Source organism: Lissotriton vulgaris, chromosome 7, assembly GCF_964263255.1.
Source record: "Lissotriton vulgaris chromosome 7, aLisVul1.2, whole genome shotgun sequence".
NCBI classification, from domain to species: domain Eukaryota; kingdom Metazoa; phylum Chordata; class Amphibia; order Caudata; family Salamandridae; genus Lissotriton; species Lissotriton vulgaris.
The window spans coordinates 800,531,030-800,553,495 of NC_141695.1; the positions used below are offsets into that span (position 1 = coordinate 800,531,030).

Here is a 22,466-nt window from a genome sequence, read left to right on the forward strand (position 1 = left end):
TGCAGAGTGGAGCTTCAGAGTGCAGATTCAGAGTGGAGCTTCAGAGTGCAGATTCAGAGTGGAGCTTCAGAGTGGAGAGTGGAGCTTCAGAGTGGAGCTTCAGAGTGGAGCTTCAGAGTGGAGCTTCAGAGTGGAGCTTCAGAGTGGAGCTTCAGAGTGGAGCTTCAGAGTGCAGAGTGGAGCTTCAGAGTGGAGCTTCAGAGTGGAGCTTCAGAGTGGAGCTTCAGAGTGGAGCTTCAGAGTGGAGCTTCAGAGTGGAGCTTTAGAGTGCAGAGTGGAGCTTCAGAGTGGAGCTTTAGAGTGCAGAGTGGAGCTTCAGAGTGGAGCTTTAGAGTGCAGAGTGGAGCTTCAGAGTGGAGCTTTAGAGTACAGAGTGGAGCTTCAGAGTGGAGCTTCAGAGTGGAGCTTCAGAGTGGAGCTTCAGAGTGGAGCTTCAGAGTGGAGCTTCAGAGTGGAGCTTCAGAGTGCAGAGTGGAGCTTCAGAGCGGAGCTTCAGAGTGCAGAGTGGAGCTTCAGAGCGGAGCTTCAGAGTGCAGAGTGGAGCTTCAGAGTGGAGCTTTAGAGTGCAGAGTGGAGCTTCAGAGTGGAGCTTTAGAGTGCAGAGTGGAGCTTCAGAGTGGAGCTTTAGAGTGCAGAGTGGAGCTTCAGAGTGCAGAGTGGAGCTTCAGAGTGGAGCTTCAGAGTGCAGAGTGGAGCTTCAGAGTGGAGCTTCAGAGTGCAGAGTGGAGCTTCAGAGTGGAGCTTTAGAGTGCAGAGTGGAGCTTCAGAGTGGAGCTTCAGAGTGGAGCTTCAGAGTGGAGCTTCAGAGTGGAGCTTCAGAGTGGAGATTCAGAGTGGAGCTTCAGAGTGCAGAGTGGAGCTTCAGAGTGGAGCTTCAGAGTGGAGCTTCAGAGTGGAGCTTCAGAGTGGAGCTTCAGAGTGGAGCTTCAGAGTGGAGCTTTAGAGTGGAGCTTCAGAGTGGAGCTTCAGAGTGGAGCTTCAGAGTGGAGCTTCAGAGTGCAGCTTTAGAGTGGAGCTTTAGAGTGCAGCTTCAGAGTGGAGCTTCAGAGTGGAGCTTTAGAGTGGAGCTTCAGAGTGGAGCTTCAGAGTGGAGCTTCAGAGTGGAGCTTCAGAGTGGAGCTTTAGAGTGCAGAGTGGAGCTTCAGAGTGGAGCTTTAGAGTGCAGAGTGGAGCTTCAGAGTGGAGCTTTAGAGTGCAGAGTGGAGCTTCAGAGTGGAGCTTTAGAGTGCAGAGTGGAGCTTCAGAGTGGAGCTTTAGAGTGCAGAGTGGAGCTTCAGAGTGGAGCTTCAAAGTGGAGCTTCAGAGTGGAGCTTCAGAGTGGAGCTTCAGAGTGGAGCTTTAGAGTGGAGCTTCAGAGTGGAGCTTTAGAGTGCAGAGTGGAGCTTCAGAGTGGAGCTTTAGAGTGCAGAGTGGAGCTTCAGAGTGGAGCTTTAGAGTGCAGAGTGGAGCTTCAGAGTGGAGCTTCAGAGTGCAGAGTGGAGCTTCAGAGTGGAGCTTTAGAGTGCAGAGTGGAGCTTCAGAGTGGAGCTTCAGAGTGCAGCTTCAGAGTGGAGCTTCAGAGTGGAGCTTCAGAGTGGAGCTTCAGAGTGGAGCTTCAGAGTGGAGCTTCAGAGTGGAGCTTCAGAGTGCAGAGTGGAGCTTCAGAGTGGAGCTTTAGAGTGCAGAGTGGAGCTTCAGAGTGGAGCTTCAGAGTGCAGCTTCAGAGTGGAGCTTCAGAGTGGAGCTTCAGAGTGGAGCTTCAGAGTGGAGCTTCAGAGTGGAGCTTCAGAGTGCAGAGTGGAGCTTCAGAGTGGAGCTTCAGAGTGGAGCTTCAGAGTGGAGCTTCACAGTGGAGCTTCAGAGTGGAGCTTCAGAGTGGAGCTTCAGAGTGGAGCTTCAGAGTGGAGCTTCAGAGTGCAGAGTGGAGCTTCAGAGTGGAGCTTCAGAGTGCAGAGTGGAGCTTCAGAGTGGAGCTTCAGAGTGCAGAGTGGAGCTTCAGAGTGGAGCTTCAGAGTGGAGCTTCAGAGTGGAGCTTCAGAGTGGAGCTTCAGAGTGGAGCTTCAGAGTGGAGCTTCAGAGTGCAGAGAGGAGCTTCAGAGTGGAGCTTTAGAGTGCAGAGTGGAGCTTCAGAGTGGAGCTTCAGAGTGGAGCTTTAGAGTGGAGCTTCAGAGTGGAGCTTCAGAGTGGAGCTTTAGAGTGGAGCTTCAGAGTGGAGCTTCAGAGTGGAGCTTTAGAGTGGAGCTTCAGAGTGGAGCTTCAGAGTGGAGCTTTAGAGTGGAGCTTCAGAGTGGAGCTTCAGAGTGGAGCTTCAGAGTGGAGCTTCAGAGTGGAGCTTCAGAGTGGAGCTTCAGAGTGCAGAGTGGAGCTTCAGAGTGCAGAGTGGAGCTTCAGAGTGGAGCTTCAGAGTGCAGAGTGGAGCTTCAGAGTGGAGCTTCAGAGTGCAGAGTGGAGCTTCAGAGTGGAGCTTCAGAGTGCAGAGTGGAGCTTCAGAGTGGAGCTTCAGAGTGGAGCTTCAGAGTGGAGCTTCAGAGTGGAGCTTCAGAGTGGAGCTTCAGAGTGGAGCTTCAGAGTGGAGCTTCAGAGTGCAGAGTGGAGCTTCAGAGTGGAGCTTCAGAGTGCAGAGTGGAGCTTCAGAGTGGAGCTTCAGAGTGGAGCTTCAGAGTGGAGCTTCAGAGTGGAGCTTCAGAGTGCAGAGTGGAGCTTCAGAGTGGAGCTTCAGAGTGGAGCTTCAGAGTGCAGAGTGGAGCTTCAGAGTGGAGCTTCAGAGTGCAGAGTGGAGCTTCAGAGTGGAGCTTCAGAGTGCAGAGTGGAGCTTCAGAGTGGAGCTTCAGAGTGCAGAGTGGAGCTTCAGAGTGGAGCTTCAGAGTGCAGAGTGGAGCTTCAGAGTGGAGCTTCAGAGTGGAGCTTCAGAGTGGAGCTTCAGAGTGGAGCTTCAGAGTGGAGCTTCAGAGTGGAGCTTCAGAGTGCAGAGTGGAGCTTCAGAGTGGAGCTTCCGAGTGCAGAGTGGAGCTTCAGAGTGGAGCTTCAGAGTGCAGAGTGGAGCTTCAGAGTGGAGCTTCAGAGTGCAGAGTGGAGCTTCAGAGTGGAGCTTTAGAGTGCAGAGTGGAGCTTCAGAGTGGAGCTTTAGATTGCAGAGTGGAGCTTCAGAGTGGAGCTTCAGAGTGCAGAGTGGAGCTTTAGAGTGGAGCTTTAGAGTGGAGCTTTAGAGTGGAGCTTTAGAGTGGAGCTTCAGAGTGGAGCTTCGGAGTGGAGCTTCAGAGTGGAGCTTCAGAGTGGAGCTTCAGAGTGGAGCTTCAGAGTGGAGCTTCAGAGTGCAGAGTGGAGCTTCAGAATGGAGCTTCAGAGTGCAGAGTGGAGCTTCAGAGTGGAGCTTCAGAGTGCAGAGTGGAGCTTCAGAGTGGAGCTTTAGAGTGCAGAGTGGAGCTTCAGAGTGGAGCTTCAGAGTGGAGCTTCAGAGTGGAGCTTCAGAGTGGAGCTTCAGAGTGGAGCTTCAGAGTGCAGCTTCAGAGTGGAGCTTCAGAGTGGAGCTTCAGAGTGGAGCTTCAGAGTAGAGCTTCAGAGTGGAGCTTCAGAGTGGAGCTTCAGAGTGGAGCTTCAGAGTGGAGCTTCAGAGTGGAGCTTCAGAGTGCAGCTTTAGAGTGCAGCTTCAGAGTGCAGCTTCAGAGTGGAGCTTCAGAGTGGAGCTTCAGAGTGGAGCTTCAGAGTGGAGCTTCAGAGTGGAGCTTCAGAGTGGAGCTTCAGAGTGCAGAGTGGAGCTTCAGAGTGCAGAGTGGAGCTTCAGAGTGCAGAGTGGAGCTTCAGAGTGCAGAGTGGAGCTTCAGAGTGCAGAGTGGAGCTTCAGAGTGCAGAGTGGAGCTTCAGAGTGGAGCTTCAGAGTGGAGCTTCAGAGTGCAGAGTGGAGCTTCAGAGTGGAGCTTCAGAGTGGAGCTTCAGAGTGGAGCTTCAGAGTGGAGCTTCAGAGTGGAGCTTCAGAGTGCAGAGTGGGGCTTCAGAGTGGAGCTTCAGAGTGCAGAGTGGAGCTTCAGAGTGGAGCTTCAGAGTGGAGCTTCAGAGTGGAGCTTCAGAGTGGAGCTTCAGAGTGCAGAGTGGAGCTTCAGAGTGCAGAGTGGAGCTTCAGAGTGGAGCTTCAGAGTGGAGCTTCAGAGTGGAGCTTCAGAGTGGAGCTTCAGAGTGGAGCTTCAGAGTGCAGAGTGGAGCTTCAGAGTGGAGCTTCAGAGTGCAGAGTGGAGCTTCAGATTGGAGCTTCAGAGTGCAGAGTGGAGCTTCAGAGTGGAGCTTCAGAGTGCAGAGTGGAGCTTCAGAGTGCAGAGTGGAGCTTCAGAGTGGAGCTTCAGAGTGGAGCTTCAGAGTGGAGCTTCAGAGTGCAGAGTGGAGCTTCAGAGTGGAGCTTCAGAGTGCAGAGTGGGGCTTCAGAGTGGAGCTTCAGAGTGCAGAGTGGAGCTTCAGAGTGCAGAGTGGAGCTTCAGAGTGGAGCTTCAGAGTGGAGCTTCAGAGTGGAGCTTCAGAGTGGAGCTTCAGAGTGGAGCTTCAGAGTGGAGCTTCAGAGTGCAGAGTGGAGCTTCAGAGTGGAGCTTCAGAGTGGAGCTTCAGAGTGGAGCTTCAGAGTGGAGCTTCAGAGTGCAGAGTGGAGCTTCAGAGTGGAGCTTCAGAGTGCAGAGTGGAGCTTCAGATTGGAGCTTCAGAGTGCAGAGTGGAGCTTCAGCGTGGAGCTTCAGAGTGCAGAGTGGAGCTTCAGAGTGCACAGTGGAGCTTCAGAGTGGAGCTTCAGAGTGGAGCTTCAGAGTGGAGCTTCAGAGTGGAGCTTCAGAGTGGAGCTTCAGAGTGGAGCTTCAGAGTGCAGAGTGGAGCTTCAGAGTGGAGCTTCAGAGTGCAGAGTGGAGCTTCAGAGTGGAGCTTCAGAGTGGAGCTTCAGAGTGGAGCTTCAGAGTGGAGCTTCAGAGTGAAGCTTCAGAGTGGAGCTTCAGAGTGGAGCTTCAGAGTGGAGCTTCAGAGTGCAGAGTGGAGCTTCAGAGTGGAGCTTCAGAGTGCAGAGTGGAGCTTCAGAGTGGAGCTTCAGAGTGGAGCTTCAGAGTGGAGCTTCAGAGTGGAGCTTCAGAGTGGAGCTTCAGAGTGGAGCTTCAGAGTGCAGAGTGGAGCTTCAGAGTGGAGCTTTAGAGTGCAGAGTGGAGCTTCAGAGTGGAGCTTTAGAGTGCAGAGTGGAGCTTCAGAGTGGAGCTTTAGAGTGCAGAGTGGAGCTTCAGAGTGGAGCTTTAGAGTGCAGAGTGGAGCTTCAGAGTGGAGCTTTAGAGTGCAGAGTGGAGCTTCAGAGTGGAGCTTCAGAGTGCAGAGTGGAGCTTCAGAGTGGAGCTTCAGAGTGCAGAGTGGAGCTTCAGAGTGGAGATTCAGAGTGCAGAGTGGAGCTTCAGAGTGCAGAGTGGAGCTTCAGAGTGCAGAGTGGAGCTTCAGAGTGCAGAGTGGAGCTTCAGAGTGCAGAGTGGAGCTTTAGAGTGCAGAGTGGAGCTTTAGAGTGCAGAGTGGAGCTTCAGAGTGGAGCTTCAGAGTGGAGCTTCAGAGTGGAGCTTCAGAGTGGAGCTTCAGAGTGCAGAGTGGAGCTTCAGAGTGGAGCTTCAGAGTGGAGCTTCAGAGTGGAGCTTCAGAGTGGAGCTTCAGAGTGGAGCTTCAGAGTGCAGAGTGGAGCTTCAGAGTGGATCTGCAGAGTGGGGCTTCAGAGTGGAGCTTCAGAGTGCAGAGTGGAGCTTCAGAGTGGAGCTTCAGAGTGCAGAGTGGAGCTTCAGAGTGGAGCTTCAGAGTGCAGAGTGGAGCTTCAGAGTGGAGCTTCAGAGTGGAGCTTCAGAGTGGAGCTTCAGAGTGGAGCTTCAGAGTGGAGCTTCAGAGTGCAGAGTGGAGCTTCAGAGTGGAGCTTCAGAGTGCAGAGTGGAGCTTCAGAGTGGAGCTTCAGAGTGCAGAGTGGAGCTTCAGAGTGCAGAGTGGAGCTTCAGAGTGGAGCTTCAGAGTGGAGCTTCAGAGTGGAGCTTCAGAGTGGAGCTTCAGAGTGGAGCTTCAGAGTGGAGCTTCAGAGTGGAGCTTCAGAGTGCAGAGTGGAGCTTCAGAGTGGAGCTTCAGAGTGCAGAGTGGAGCTTCAGAGTGGAGCTTCAGAGTGCAGAGTGGAGCTTCAGAGTGGAGCTTCAGAGTGGAGCTTCAGAGTGGAGCTTCAGAGTGGAGCTTCACTCTCTTGGGGCCGCCTGGCCATGCCTACGCCTGATCCGAAACGGTTTAAAGAGACCTCGTCCTGATCTGTCCGACCCCCACAGAGCGGTCGCACTTTAATTCTTCTACAGCTGTCAGACTTCTATCGCGCCTGCCCCCCTCCCCTCCCCTCACTCTTTCCAGGAGCTGTCAGCCGCTTCTAGGAGCTGCCGCACACTGCACCGTGGGCAGAGCTGGGAGACGCGCCACAGATCTGCCAGACCACCCCTACCCGGAGCTGTCTTTTTCCAGGGATCTCAAGGGCCCTGATTTCCCCGCCAGTGCCTCCAGAACCCTCAACCCCTTCGCCGTAAGCCCCCTCCCCAACCAGCATGCCAGACCCTTCTCATGAATGTCAGACTCCCTGTCACTCAATTCCCATTCCCCCTGCCCCGTCATTTATGTCAGCTCCCCTGTGCTAGAGTCCAGGACCGCGCACGCCCTCAGTCCGTAGCTGAGACCCCATCCTACAGACACAAGACCCCTGCTCCGAGATGTCCGATAAAAACTATTTAAAAAAAAAAAAACACACTAGCAAGGCACCCTCTGGAGCGGCCTCCTTTCTAAAAGTGTCAAACCTCCCACATCAGCCTGGCCCCGCTCAGAGTTATCGGAAATGACTCTTAGAACTTTAACACCCCAAATGCAGCTCAGGCCCCCAAAAGATGACACACACACCCTCCCCAGGACTGTCAGAAACACTCACGAGTGGCCAGACGCGTCTCCCCTTGCTGTCAGACACCCCAAAGCTGTGAAACCACCGCCGCCCCCCAGACACACACACACACACACGTCCGCCCCCTCTGAGCTACTAAGGGACAGCTCCTAGGCGCACGTGCCACGCCCCTGCCACCCCCGCAACATAAATATTAACCCTTCATTGCCCCGCCTCCTGCTCGCCAAGTCATGCGGGTTCACGGGCCGTGTCCTTACCTGCTCTGTCCCAGAGGGGCTGTCGGTGGCCGGGTCCAGTGCACACGGGGTTCAGGGTTTGAAGGGGTGGGGGGGGGCTTCAGGCCAGCCCGGTCACGCCGCAGCTCCGGGGGCTGCCGCCCCTGCTCAGCTGCAGACAGTCCTGCTCGCCCCCTCTCCACCAAAGCTGCATGGCTGGCTGCTGCAGGAGAGAGCGGCCCGGTGCCTCCAGTCCAACACCCCCGCCGGCCGGCTCCTCACTCCACCTTGAACGCCTGGTGGTCCCCTCCTTCAGATCCCGCCCCCACTGGGGCTGCTTTTGAAAATTCGGGGGTGCAGAGTGCTGTTTTCTGCTCTTCTCGCCCTTTCCAGCCTCCTCTGCTCAGTGTGTGTCAGGGGCAGAGGAGATCATGAGACAGCCCTGCCAGCTCCCGCCCGCTCCTCCCAGCCTGGTCTGGGCCAACTCCCATTGGCATTTTTGAGGTCTAAGCTACATCTTACTGGTAAGACAACTGTTAACAATATACAGGTGAGAATTTTGAAAAGGTACTCACGTTATTTAAAAATCAATGTGTGGGAGGAAAATTGTTTTCTTCTTTAAAAATCAATGAGAGTTTCTGGAAAGGCACTTTTCTGTACATACTGTTTTTGAAGATGAACTGGGTTTCTCCCTTCCTTCCGTCTTTGTCAGCTTTAATATCCGCAGCTGACCCTTTACCTTTGTGCAAGGCAACGTGATCACAGGACAGTTCATGATTGTCCCACCTCCATGTCTATTCATCACACTGTCAACATCTCAATTATTTTAGCCAACTTGAGTTTGTTACAGCACACATACCATTGTCCTGAAGCTTCTCTATCCCACCCAATGCTGTGCCTCTTTCTCTTTTGACTTTATTCAAATGTCTTATTTCCAAATAATATGTAAATGTGAATCCAGTATTTGTAAAGCGCACAGCTACCCGGAGGCATCCCGGCGCTGGGGGCCATTGGGAAGATTAAGCAAGCTATTGCCCAGAATCACATGGTGCTGGGCAGACCCCTGCCGCCTAGCCCGGGGATCGAACCATAATCCTCTTACTCACAAATAGCGCGAGGACGTGAATTACTTTTGGAGGTGTCTCTGGAGGAGGAGAACTTTGAGGTCCCTTTTGAAGGCCTGGGAAGAGGCAGTGGTCCAGAGCTTTTTTTTGTCCTCTCGCGGTTTGTAAATACAAAACATATTGCATTACAAATGCTATAGGTATCACATTTGCGAAAGTTATAACTATTGGCATTGTAAATGACGAAGCTATTAATTTATCTATTTAAAAAAAAAGAAACATAAATAAAAACTTTGCCATTTACAATACCAATAGCTCAAACTTTCCTAATGCGAGACCTATTGCATTGCAAATGCTTGTTTGTTTACATCAGTAATTGTCCGCTTGTGTGTACCGTGTTTACTTGACTTATAGATTGGGTCCATTTGTATAGAGTCCATCATCCGGAGGGCTCTCTTGGTGCTTTTAAGTGCCAAGTCTTTTATTCCGCGGAGTTCAGTTGCATACTAAAGTATCATTCTGATGCCATTTAGATTGGGCATCCCCGTTTGGCAGCTCTCAATTCACATTCATTTAATACTCCATTAATGTTTCATCGATGCGCAGGGATTGTCAGTCTGGTATGGCAACTGTGAGTTTGCTATAAGTTTTATGAATTAATAGTCGAGTGGGATCCCTTGGGTCGTGACGCGTGGATTTAAACCAACCATTTCCAGTGGAGAAGTTGGATTTGTGCCATTGTCTAGTCCCAGACTCTCAACTTTTGGTAATAGATCTACCCATAATTCATAACTAGAGATGGGTGGATGCCTACCAACATCGCAAGTTGAAATCCCTTCACAGGAGCTATGTTGACTGCTCTTTAACTCCCAGGTCAAACCTTGGGAAGTGGCGGGATAGAGGCCATAGACAGTTTTGAAACTTCATTGATTTTGAATGCAACTTTTTTACCCATAACCCAATGGAGCACACAATCTGTTCATCACTTTTTTTTGTTGCTGCCATGATTAAGACCCGCAGTTGAGCTCCTCTGTTAAAGATAGAAGCACTTCTTACTAAATTGGTTAACATTGGTATTAAACATTATAGAGCTTTGTGAGTGTTCTAAATCTTACTATCTGTATTTAGGAGATGATTGGTTCATGAAATTCATCGCAGCCTAACATTTTGTGTTTTAATGGCGCTAAAACCTAAATACATTTAAAGAATGCTAAGAAGTCCTCTTGCACCAGCTTACTAACTAAACTGGAGATCTAGAGAATTCAGCTGCGGCACAGTTACTTTAATCTCGAGACGGGAGAATCCTACATTAGAATACATGCAATTTTGCTCTTGTAGCCTTCCTGTGCTATTACTGTTTTTAGTGCATGTGTCCTTTCTGTGTGTTTATTTATCTGTACAAATTGAATTATATTGTTCTTGGTAGGTGAACGTTCTGAAAATTCGCAGGACATACTGCAAGAACTGCAGGAAGCATCAGTCCTACAAAGTAACTCAACACAAGAAAGGAAATGATTCCCTCTATTCCCAGGGTTACACCTAGCTATTCTGCATAGTGATGTGACCTTTGTGGACCCCTACCATCTTAGAGATTTGTGTGGTTGCTTGCTAATCATGCCCTTTTAGGTTTCGCCTACACAGCGTTTGCACTGTGCTTTTGAAATCTATTGTTAATATATATCTTAAAAGGGGCTTACATTCATCCACCAGTCTTCCCAGTTAGTGTTCATACGAAACACACTCCCCGTCATGTCTGGCTTCTCCCTCTGGACTATTCTAGGCTGGTATTTATTTCATACGCAGCTGTTACAACTGCGTGAGGGTTCTCTCTTTCCTCCTGTTGCAGATGAACTTGTTCCTGCAGTAACAAGAACTGCTCTCTTTTGTCATACTTCCTCTGCTTTATTTTTCTCACATCCTGCAACCCCCTAACTGATGAGTCTGCACCCATCCAGGTAAGGCTTGCTGTCCTTGTAGCGACGTACTCAACGCTATGAAAAGTGAAGGGATGCTTAGCAACAATACTTGGCGAAGGAAAACGAGTGAATAGTGGGCATACATACACATTGTTTTCCCTACATCCAATGTGGTGCAACTTACACATTTTATAAGCGCGCTCTGGTGTTTCAGGTAGTGGCGGCATAGGGTGTGAACGCGTGATAATCCAACATGGCACACAAACAGTACTTAAGTGAAAGCACAACAGAAGAAAAATACCACGCCAATTTAGAAAAATAGACAATACTTGTGCTATGATTTCATTCAACTTTCTGTGAAGTCGGTTCAAGGGGCACCTACCTGTGCTGGGTATGTCCTCAACCAGCATGTTCCGCGTTGTCTCCAGTGAGCCATCATGGGCTTCAGGGTGTATACCCAGCAGCTCACACATCAGTGCATAGACATGCACGCTCTCAAAAGACTCAACCATCAGATTGCTCTTGAATGCCGGCCCAACAGCTCGGAAGATGGTCTTCATATCCATGTCATTATTGTCAAAGCCATGTTCCCCCTTGTTGAACTGAACTTTGAATCTCTGTAAGAAAGTACAAAAGACCAGAGTGTTACCTATACACAGTAAGTCTGATATATCCATAGACTGACCTGGGTGTTAAACTGGATACATCCATGAAGGAGCCACCAGAAGAGGTACTAAATTAATGGTATAGCCTAAAAGAGAGTGGTGCACCCAGGTAAAAGTATAGATTGCTTTTTTAAAAATCAAATGGCTATATAGTCAAAGCCCACCTTCCAGACTAGACTCACCCCATGAACCACATATCCAGGGTCTCCAAATACAACCAGTGGCAAGATCCTTGGGTTCTTAGAATAGTGCAGTGCCTCAGGTAGCTCCTCTTTCTTGTAGACATTAAGATGGGGGTGGCCTTTCTTCAAGGCCTGATAGACTTGCTCCAGTTTCCCCTCCTTGGGTAGCAGAAGACCTGTGGGGCCATAGTCCACCAGGTCGAATTCTATGTCTTTGAAAGAGAAGTCTTTAATCTGAGAAAGGATGATCTCGTTAACCTCAGGCGTTTTCATCACCCTTCTCATGCCGTGGTCAGCGGTAAGGATCAAGTTCAGTTTTGATGCAAGGCCATGGTGGGTGATGCTGTTCCGGATGTAGCCCAGGATACGGTCCAGCTGGCTCACCATGGCTTTCCGCTCTGAGGAGTCTGGTCCATACTTGTGGCCCGTGGTGTCTGGCTCCCCAAAGTAGAGTGCCACAAAATCCAGGTTGTCCTCGGTGAACCACTTCATGACTGTCTGTACATTGGCCTGCCACTCTGTTTCATTGCCCCATTTGTGGCTAGGGGATTCCACCTTCTTCACGTTCACCTGTTCGTTCTGATAAGTGGCATTACCCCCTGGGAAGAACAGGGATCCAGTCTTCAAACCCTGTGGGAAATTAGACACAATTAGTGTGGCTTCAGCAGTGGTGAACAGCTGCATGCACTCTCCCTTCTTGCAGCATGAGAGATGGGACCCCCTCAAAGAGTTAACTGTGACCAAGGAACAGAGGGGAGAAGAAAAACATCACTGTAAGAAAAATGTTCCTTCAATGGCCATGAACTTCAAGTGTCGGTATACATCCTGTTCATTTGAATTGGTGACAAAATTATTCTAGGCAATTTTTATTTTATCATTATTTTTATTCTTATTTCATATGATTTCTCATTTAAATTTCTAAAAAAGATAAGTCATCATGAATACATTTTTAAAGTGGGTATTTTTTCTTTTTTTTTAAACACATACAAATTATTATCACAAAATTAGTTGTAAATATATACGATATTGTAAGACACAAATAATTTAAGAAAACACCACCTGATATCAAACACCCAACTCAAATCACTGACACTCACACATACAACTACAGTCAAACCACACCATCAAAGGAAAAAGGGAAAGCTGAGTTTCAGTTGGCAAGGTCAAAATGCCAATACTAGGGTCTCAAAAGACAATTCGAAACCCCTGCACCAGGTCGACGCGCATTTCGGCGGCTCTATGCCACCTTCCTCAGGACCTTTTCAAAGATATCAGGGGACAGTAAAAGCAGAGAGTTCCTATTTCTTTGATACTATCTTCATAAACCGAAGAAAAGCGAGCGGCGTTAAAAGCCTTTTAAAAATACTCTCCATGAAAGTATTCTCCCGGAAGTGATAAATATCGTGCATGAATAGAACAAGCTCCGTTATTTCAGGAATCATCCCATAACCTTACTCTGGTCATATAAGTGTGGTAATCACCAACCATCTAGGACCCAGACTGTTTTACGGAAGAACAGACAACTGCCACCATGGAGATCTGATTAACCGCTATCACCGTACCATTTATTGCACTAAGAACTGGTGCTTTTTTTACATATATCCTGTTTCCTAATCGGTAATCTCTTATGAAGATAGTATCAAAGAAATAGGAACTCTCTGCTTTTACTGTCCCCTGATATCTTTGAGGTGAATCATAAAAGAAAGAAGGTCCTGAGGAAGGTTGCATAGAGCCGCCGAAACGCGCGTCGACCTGGTGCAGGGGTTTCGAATTGTCTTTTGAGACCCTAGTATTGGCATTTTGACCTTGCCAACTGAAACTCAGCTTTCCCTTTTTTAGGTCGAGCCTGGGAATACGCATCCGAAGGATGCGGTCCAGGTGGAGAACTATAGCTAGCTGACTCGGGGGAATGAAGGACAGGAAACTGCCACGCGCTTCTCTCCGGCTGGATTCAGCTGCGTGCACGCGCACCCACACTCACGCATGCGCACATCACAGCCACACACATACACAGCCACACGCATACACAGGCACACCCCCCTCCACCCCCGCACCTACACACACACTAGCGCACCTACACGCACACACAGAGAGCCCCACACACACACCAGCGCACCTACACACACGCACGCACACATATAAAGACCACCCTCCCCCCGTTGCCGCCGCCATCGTACACATACACATACACACACACACACACACCAGCACCGGACCCCACTCACCGGCTACGCAGGATTTCTCTTCTCTGGGGCGGCCCCGGGGCTCTCCGTAGCTCACAAGGGGCCCCGGGCCGCGGGAGGACTCGCTTCTTTGCTCCATCCCGGCGGGCAGCCAATCATAGCCCAGCAGCAGGCGGGACTTCCTTCTTTCTTCTGGCCCGGCCTACGTCTTCTCTCCCGTTGCCTGGCTTCCTGCCTCAGGGGTCCGCCAATGGCAGCGCGGCCCCGAGCAGGGAGGCGGGCACAGCGTTTCCTCTGGAATCCCGGGCCCGTCGGCGCTGATATTTTTAAAGTCACTACCCAGCCACATGCTGCCTTGAAAACACTGATGACTCTACTATTGTTATGAAATGGGCGAAGGTTCATATAAAGATATTTGGATCTGAGACAAATGTATACAAAATATACGTGGGGGGAGGGGGGGTGACAAACAATTATTGGTTTTGGAAATATTTTTGGGTCAATGGCTATCTTTAGGACTTTTGAATACAAAACGAAAACCTGAGGTGTTGTAAAAAACAATGCATCTAAATGAGAAACTATTACCAGCTACGCACAAATTATTAATTCGATGAATAGTTGGTTAAATTGCAACTAAATTTCACATGCCAGAAATTCGGTAGGGAAAAGGACAACGTTTGTGAATGTTTGGCATAAATAACTCTGACAGCTTTTATTTTATTTATCAACAATAACAGGTCTGTGGAAGGAGGTGAAATTTAGAACCTCTCACGTCTCCGATTGTGGAGACCGCATATATACCGACAGCAGACACAGTCCAAACCCTCCGACGCCTCACACTGTGTGTTGAATGCTCGTACACTCTTGCACCTCGTGCTCATTCATCTGTATACTGGCACCTTCCCACAGAACTTTTAAGTTTCCCAGGCCTCTCCATGTTGGGCAGACAGCCAAACAAATACATTATTTCGTTGTGCTCCGTGGCCTGTCATCACAAAGTAAACACAGTTTGTGCATTACGTTTTATTTTTAAACGTGCAGTAGAAGTTTGTGGTAGCTTATGGGAAAGGTGGTTTTCCATTACCAGTATCGGCAATAAAACGCAAAATTCAGTTTTCACTAGCTATTGGCCAGCATCTTTCTAGTCAACAGCAGGTGTTGCTCTAAGAACTCTCTATGAGTTACTGTGACACGCAGTGAGATCCGTGCTTGTCACGGGCCTGCCATGCTGCTCACGAATGGGCAGCGTGGGCTCCTAAAATAGAAACCAATCAACAGATTTGCACAGCTGTGACCATAAATGCTCTTAAGCAAAGTTTAAGGTCGATAATATTAAACCTCCAGCGGACAGAAGGCACTGTGATACATCGAGGCGCTGCGGTGCATCGAGGTGCTGCGATGCATCGAGGCGCTGCGATGCTTCAAGGCGCTGCGATGCATGGAAGCGCTGCGGTGCATAGAGGCGCTGCGGTGCATAGAGGGGCTGTGATACATCGAGGCGCCTCGGTCCATTGTTCATCGCCACCTCGCGGACCGACCACGCAGGCCCCCGGAGCGGCGGCCCAATTATTTATTGATTCCCATTCTGCCCTTATCGGCTGCTTGTCTTCTGAGATTGTTTCCAGAGTGTTCTCGACGCACTTTAAGCTGCGGGGCCCTGATCCCTCCTTTAAGCTGGCGCCGCTCAATCACGGGCCACAAGACGAGTGATGTTGGACAGACATCCCTCAGTCCACGCCGCTCGGAGCCAGCAAAGGTCACTCCGAGGCGGCCCCGGTGCTTAGCCCACGTCGCGTGCCGGTGTTTAACTCCCAGAGACCGCTGCTCCTGGAAGGTCGAGCCTTCATCCTGACAGCCAGGCGCCTACGGGCCTTGTCAGGCAGTGACCAGTCACTCCATCAGGGCACTGCACGGGGCCTCTCAGAGGTCAGGCCAGGCATTCCACCAACACTTGTATTAAAGCAAAGCTTCCGAAACCCTTTAGAACCACATCTCAGTAACCAGGGGCTTAATTTTTAGATTTTTGACCAGATTTGCATTCTATTTATGTACCCTCTTTACAAGCATCAATCTGTGCAACCATTCAACAACACCTAGTTCAAATATATTCTCTCAATGTTTCAAGCTTTATTACAAATGTAACAAAAAGATGTTAAGATTTCACTTCTGTTCTTGGATTTTCGGCCCAATAAAATACATTAAACATAATCTTCACAAAAGTTATTTACACAACTTCAAGCTATTGCCATTATAAATGACAATAACTTTTATTTAAGTATTAATTATTGAAAAAAAATGAAACGCCATTGTTATTTGTAATATCAATACATGTAAGTCACGTAAATACAACACATGTTGCATGCTATACGTGTCACATTTGAGAAAGTTATAACTATTGGCATTGTAAATGACAAAGCTATTAATTTCGCTATTTTCAAAAACAAAACATAAATAAAAAATTTGTCATTTACAATACCAATAGCTCAAAATGTCCTAATGCGAGACCTATTGCATTGCAAATGCTTGTCCTTTGATGGTGTGGTTTGACTGTAGTATGTATGTGTGAGTGTCAGTGATTTGAGTTGTGTGTTTGATATCAGGTGGTGTTTTCTTAAATTATTTGTGTCTTACAATATCGTATATATTTACAACTAATTTTGTGATAATATTTTGTATGTGTTTAAAAAAAAGAAAAAATACCCACTTTAAAAATGTATTCATGATGAATTATCTTTTTTAGAAATTTAAACGAGAAATCATATGAAATAAGAATAAAAATATTGATAAAATAAAAATTGCCTAGAATAATTTTGTCACCAATTCAAATGAATAGGATGTATACCGACGCTTGAAGTTCATGGCCATTGAAGGTGCACTCTCCCTTCTGCCTACTTATATGTTTTCTCTGCCTCTGGAAAGTTGTTTAGATCGGTTCCATATGGCTCAGTCACGTACTTTGTCCAAAATGTTACCTTTCTACATATGATTTTGCGGTCTCTCCGTGACAGTCAGTCGCCATTCTGCTCCTATGATGAATCTTCTATGGCTACAACTGATTTGTAAAAGGGCTTTTTTATACTTTGCTTAATCCTTACTCTGCCCAAGTCAAAAATGTTTATCTCGGTGATTTAAATGTTTGGTATTGTGCCCGACAGCAAGGCCAAAACAACGCTGGTACGAGCAAGCAGCTTTTTGCTGTGAAAATCTCATTTGAATGTGTGCAATTGACTCATTGGGGTTTCCTTCTAAAAAGTGCATTAAAGTGACACAAAGGCCACACAAACTTCATGAAAACCCTAGTTCAAGCGTGTAGAGGTTGTTTAATCTATTTTACTTGTGATCAAGTGTGTAACAGAAGGCCCTGCAGCCCCTGCAGTGAAGGGGTGAGGGCGGGAGGGTGGTAGAGGGGGATGCCAGGTGAGTCCACCCTACAGGGGGCTCCTATTTACTTCTGCAGCCTGGTTGCAACAGTACACAGAACACATCAGGGCAGCTACTGCCTGGCTACAGCCTGCTGCACAATGCGTCCATTCACCTGTCTTCCTCTTGGAGCATAAACAATAAAGTTGCAAAAGATTGAATTATTTGCATTTAAAAGCCCCCAAATGAAACTGCACCCCCGAGTTTCTGGACGTCAATGACTATTGAGTAGAAAGAAAAACATAGCACAGTTGAGAGTGGGAAGGTCGACCAGGAAAGGTGAAGGACAAAAGAAATAAAGCTAAAATTACAGATGTACAGGAGAGAGAGAGAGAGAGAGAGAGAGAGAGAGAGAGAGAGAGAGAGAGAGAGAGAGAGAGAGAGAGAGATGCGAAAAAGACAACTTAGCAAGTGAGAAACAGACAGGAGTGCGTGTGAGTGTAGGGCAATTGTAAGTCAGCTGAGCGAGATAGAAGGGGAGACCCGGTGCGAGACAAGTCATAAACAGATACAAGCGAATTAGACAGCTGAGAGAGACAGGTGGAGTCACGTGAGACAGCCGAGTGAGAAGGAGAGGGTGATAGTGAGACAGTAATGTTAGAAAGGAACAGCTAAGAGTGATGCGAAGAGATGTGTGTTGACAAGTAGAGATAGTTGAGAGACATCTGAGAGGAACAGAACTGAAACTTAAGTCATTTGACACTGAGCGAGGCAGGTGTGTGATAGGGGAGTCAGGTGAAGAAAACTGAACGATATAGAAGGGGAGACCTGTGAGGCAGAGACAGAGAATGGCGAGTGCCAGCTTAGAGAAAAGAGGAGGGGACAAGGGAGAGGGAGAGACGAAAACAGGTGAGGGAGAGACGAATTAATGAAGAGACAGACATGCTACAAAAAGGACAGTTGAATGAGAGAGAAAGAGAGAGATGTTTGATGGATATGATGAGAGTAGAAAGCAGAGAGAGGAAGAGAGAGAGAGAGAGAGGGGAAGGCAGATGAGAAAGAGAGAGAGAGGTCTTTTATGGCCCTGTGGCTCCTTGTGGAGGTGGGAGACAGGGGACACGATTCACATGTGGGTGCCAAGGGAGCCCCTTCGCCGCACCTTGCAGGGGGCCACCTAACGTTTCACTACGCCACTGCTTGTGTTAAACTATTCTGACACTGCTTAGTGCTCACTTTTAGGGTGTTTAGAGAAGGGTTATTTAAAGTGTGTGATAATATTCCAGGTCGGTTGGATTGGGCCTCACATGCAGTGTTGAGCAGGAGCTGGAACATGTATTGGGCTCTCTGTAACCAAGGATACTCTGGTCCCCTCTTCTTGGCTGTAGGGCTGAGACTTTGGGCTCCCACAGCTTCATATGGTTAGGGTTTCTATTGGCTTTAGGGCTTGGGCTCCCATGGGTTCCCACATCTAGAGGTTCTTTTGGGCTGTAGGGCTTGGGCTCCTGTTGTTACCCAGAATTAGGGTTTCTATTGGCTGTAGGACTTAGGGCTCCCTGTGCCAGGATTTCTATTGGTTAGAGTTTAGCACTTAGGTTCCCATTGATTCACTAGGCAAGGGTTTCTATTGGTTAAGGCTTAGGTTCTGGGATCCCATTTGTTTCTAGGGCTAGGATTCACATTGACCCACATCACCTGATCACTAAGGTGATTTAAACACTGGGTGCTGCCTGTTCGTACCTGGAAACAGCCTACGGTCAGAAACTCTGCATCTCCACCTTCAAACTTCCAGATGACAATCCCTCATTTACACAATCTATATCTGCTACTACCCCCCAAAGAATGTCCTTTTCACCCCTCCTATACATTCACAGGATGCACATAAATACGATTTAACTACCCAATTCACCCATATAGCCACATCGACCACAAAGCCAACAACCACAGTTACACCACACAACCTATTACAAAAAAACATACTAACTGTAAAACCACAACACAAACAACTGACATACACAATGCCATTTGCCAAAAGGAAATTAAAAATCAAGGAAAGGCACAGACTTATGAACACTATGTTTCCTGATCTCATGTTCCTCCAGAACCCTCCGCAGCTTATTCAAACCACCAGACAACTCATCAGTTACACCAATACCAAGTCCACACATGCACTTTTCAGACCTCAAAATTCCCTAACCTAACAATCTTCCTTCCACCACAACCCCTAGCTGCAACCAGACTAACGACCAACACACCGACACCAATATTCCCTATGCCCCTGCTTCTCCTCCCACACTGGATCACACATTTATTTATTTTATTTAATTTAATGCTTATCCGTGGACGAAAAATGCTTCAACATTTTTGATCTACTGTCCGAAACCCCGCCAGACTTGAATGGCATTATCAAGTCCCACATGGAATATTGAAGCGCATTCATTAGCAGTCACCTCAATGAGTCTGCAATGTTGGGCTTTCAAATTTGTTACAGGGATCAACGCTAGGTAAACCTTTTTTCTCCCTCACCTTCTTCAGAGTCCAGAAAGGCTTAAGCCTAAAACCTAGTATATAGTTCTCATTCACTGTGGGAGGCGGTATGTGTGAGTGATTATTTCTTCGCACAGCATACCTGTCTCTGAGCAGTAATCCAGATGGGCAGGCTGCCGTTGTCCCACCACGAGGACACTCCCTGGGTTGGGTAGTACGGGAGCTTCACTTTGGAGGTGGTGTTGAAGAACATGTTGTGGATAACACCGTGGTTTTCAATGTACTTTCCTGGAGAAGAAGTGATACATGAGAAACCTTGTGATGAAAGACACATACATGCATGCAGAGTGGGCCAGAGAAGACAGTCGTTGTGATCAGAGCAGAATGTTTGTAGATTGTAGGCTTCCCCATCCTTTAGGTGGTGAGAGTCGTAGGACCTGGTTTTGAGGCGGAATGTAATGGAGGAAGTGCTAACCCTGGTGGAAACCCACCAGTGGAGTTTCCTCCACCACAGGAATACACCCCCGTAGCTCCTGCTGCAGACTTAGTACTACCTTGAGAAATGTAAGGGTTTCTATTATCAGCTGTAAAATTGTCCTCTATAGGCCAAGCAAAGTTGCGCCACCAGAAGGACGAGGTAGGCGTGGCATAGCTGCCATGTGGCCTACGTCTTGTGTGTCATCTTTAGTCAGTTCTTTCTTGTAGCCAACAACACATGGAAGCTGTGGTTTCTACACCAATGGTTTTCAATGTTGAAAAATATACTACAATTGCCAGAATGCAAAGTGCTGTTGGCAAAAATGCCAGGAACTGACTGAAAATTTCACATTTGAAATTGGGCTGCAGGTTGGCCATTGTTTTTTACCATCCTACCCTGCATTTTTGGGTCCTGACCGGTAAACATAATGGGGGGAAAAGTGTAAAATCTGGATTTTTTTCCTACTGAAACACTAAGTAGTCAGTTCAAAGTATTTGAGAGCTGTCTAAATCATTTCAGGATGGCTGTTAGAGCAAAGGGGAGGGATTATTGCCATGATTAACACAAACTATGTTTCACCTGCTAGCTCTTTGAGTAACGGAACATAAGCAAATGACCAGTATTTTTTCTTAAGAAAGGCAGCAACCCTACTCGATATTGGCGACTTGTTGGATATATTATTAGGAATGCCAATCTCGGTTGCTAGCGCCAGGCGAGGCAGTTTTAATTCATGCCCCGGAGTACCACGCAGCGGGGTAGTGGATTTCTTCACTTGCCTTCCCTATCCAGAGATGGTGCCCTCTCTCCACCTCCTCTCACTCCTCGACCCCCTGCAGAGCCTGGACGGGCCGCCGCTACGCTCCCAGAATCCCGCGGGCTCACCCACCTGTCAGCAGCGTGAAGTGGCAAGGGCTGGTGATGGTGACGAAGGCCGGGGTGAGGTGCTGGGCTTTTACGCCCTCCAGCGCCATGGCATCAAGGTTCGGCGTGGGCACGTCCTGGTCGTAGTCCCACCGAAAGCCATCGAAGGACACGAGCAGGAGCTTGTGAGCCCCTCGGCGGGCAGGCATGGGGGAGCCTGCGCCCAGCGCCAGCAGGGCGGCCGCCAGGAGCGGGACCAGCGGTGGCTGCAGCTGCATCGTCCTGGGTAGTAGGTCTGAGAGAGAAGTGGCGGCAGCGGAGCTAGCGCTACCCTACGCCCCTGAGCGGAGAGAGCAAAGTTTACCTCCCTATCTTATCCCCTTTGCATCTTTATACAGGTTCCCTACTGACCCTCTTATCAGAAGATCCATTTATTTTTTCTCTTCCTTCAGCACGGTCAGGACGCACTCTGACCGTGGGCGGGCTTGCTTCCAGAGATATCCGCAAGGCTTGCTAGGGTTGCCAAACTTGCCACACACGGACTAATATTTCACCGGCTTGGGTGTTATTTTCATGCTATGATGGGCTGAAGAAGTCGTGAAACTAAATTAAATCCGATTTTTTTTCTTTGAAATATAAACTTGAAAAAAACAAACACGAGAGAAAAATGTAAAACAGTAATGGTGTTTTATCAAGAGAGACTCAGTTTGTTAAAAAATAATCCAGATTTTAAAACAACCTACTATTCGAGTATCAGGCCGTGACCCTTTTTGAACCCCAAAAACGAACACAAATTTTCTTTTTTTTCCTCTAAGAAAGTAGTAACCCTGCCTGTGCCTCCGTGAGGCCGTGTAACCTAGCGCAGCCATTGCCAAGTCAGGATTACCTCATCCACTCAGTACGACCTTTTGAATGATAGCCCTCCCAACTGTGACAAAATAGGGATATTCTGCATTTTCAAACGTTGTACTCAAGTACACCTTCCTTGCTTTTCACTACTCAAGACCTAGAATTAATAGAACCCTTTACTTCCTGGGTATGTTCCCTTTTCTCACTCTTTATTCAATGAGGCGAGCTCCCTCCTACTCATGCAAGCATCTGGTTGCTACATAATTTTTAAATGACTTTTGGCTATCATAACTTAAACCCCTACCGCCTCTGGAAACAGCACAAAAAGGGCTATATTTATTTTTTATTTTTATTTTATTTATAAAGTTTTATATAGCGCAAACTTGATCCCGAAGGATATCAGAGCGGTTTACAATACGTTTTTATAACAACAGTTGAACCGCATTGTAACAGTTAGGAACATAATTCAAAACAAAAAGTGAGACAACAAATCACAGAGGGCGCATGCATCAGGTGCAACTACTACTTAGCAATAATCTGTTGGTAGCGTCCTTACCAATTTTAAATCATACACTTGGCTGAGCTATATTCCCATCCTGCACCTCGGTATCGAGAATACTAGTGAGTGTAACCCTTGCATGTGAATTCTGGTATCAGTTTGTCCATATTGCTAGATTATTAGGGGAAGAGTGACGGGGGATAATTCATCCTTTGAAATAAAAGTACTTCAAAATGATGACATTAACTGCTACGAAGCACTTTTCGTAAAGAAAAGTGATATATGATGTTTCAAATGTAATATACAATATCATTACCCTTTTCAACCCCTGCACCGTCGCCGTACAAATAGGCACAATCCTCCTATTAAAAACCCCAACTTATTTTTTTCGCCTCACTGCCCATTTTCTTTATGTTGTTATGAATTTGAATTTGAATTTAAAATATTTCTATAGCGCGGCGTTCACCCAACGGTTTCTTGGCACTTTAGGAACATGGAAGGCAGAAGCAGAGAGATAAAAGGAGACGGATTCACTGTGGAAAGGCTTGGCTAAACAGAAAGGTCTTCAAGCCCTTGCGGAAGAGAGAGTAGTCTTTGACCAATCGTAAATGGGCGGGGAGGGAATTCCAAAATGTAGGAGCCAGGAATGAAAAATTGGACCCACCCCATTTTTTTCTCTTAAAACGGGGTACCTGTAGGAGGGCTTGGGACGATGACCGGAGCTCCCTAGTGGGGACATATTCCTTTATCAGGGAGGAGATAAAAGCAGGGGCAGATCCCTGGCGTGCCTGAAAGACCATGCAGCCGATTTTAAAAAGAGAGCGTTGCCG

At 47.9% G+C, this 22,466-nt stretch overlaps 1 protein-coding gene across 1 annotated transcript in view; it reads right to left on the reverse strand.

Moving 5' to 3' along the window:
- ENPP7 (ectonucleotide pyrophosphatase/phosphodiesterase 7) overlaps positions 1–20,729 on the reverse strand; it is a 62,659-nt gene extending 41,930 nt beyond the window's left edge. Inside the window, exons 1-4 of the mRNA XM_086931060.1 lie at positions 20,314–20,729; positions 19,092–19,237; positions 10,923–11,552; positions 10,458–10,692 (exon numbers count right to left, since the gene is read on the reverse strand). Of these exons, the coding sequence (XP_086787186.1) occupies positions 10,458–10,692; positions 10,923–11,552; positions 19,092–19,237; positions 20,314–20,566 (1,264 nt within the window). The 5' untranslated portion in view covers positions 20,567–20,729. The remainder of the gene's footprint in view (positions 1–10,457; positions 10,693–10,922; positions 11,553–19,091; positions 19,238–20,313) is intronic.
- Between the last annotated feature and the right edge of the window lie 1,737 nt (positions 20,730–22,466).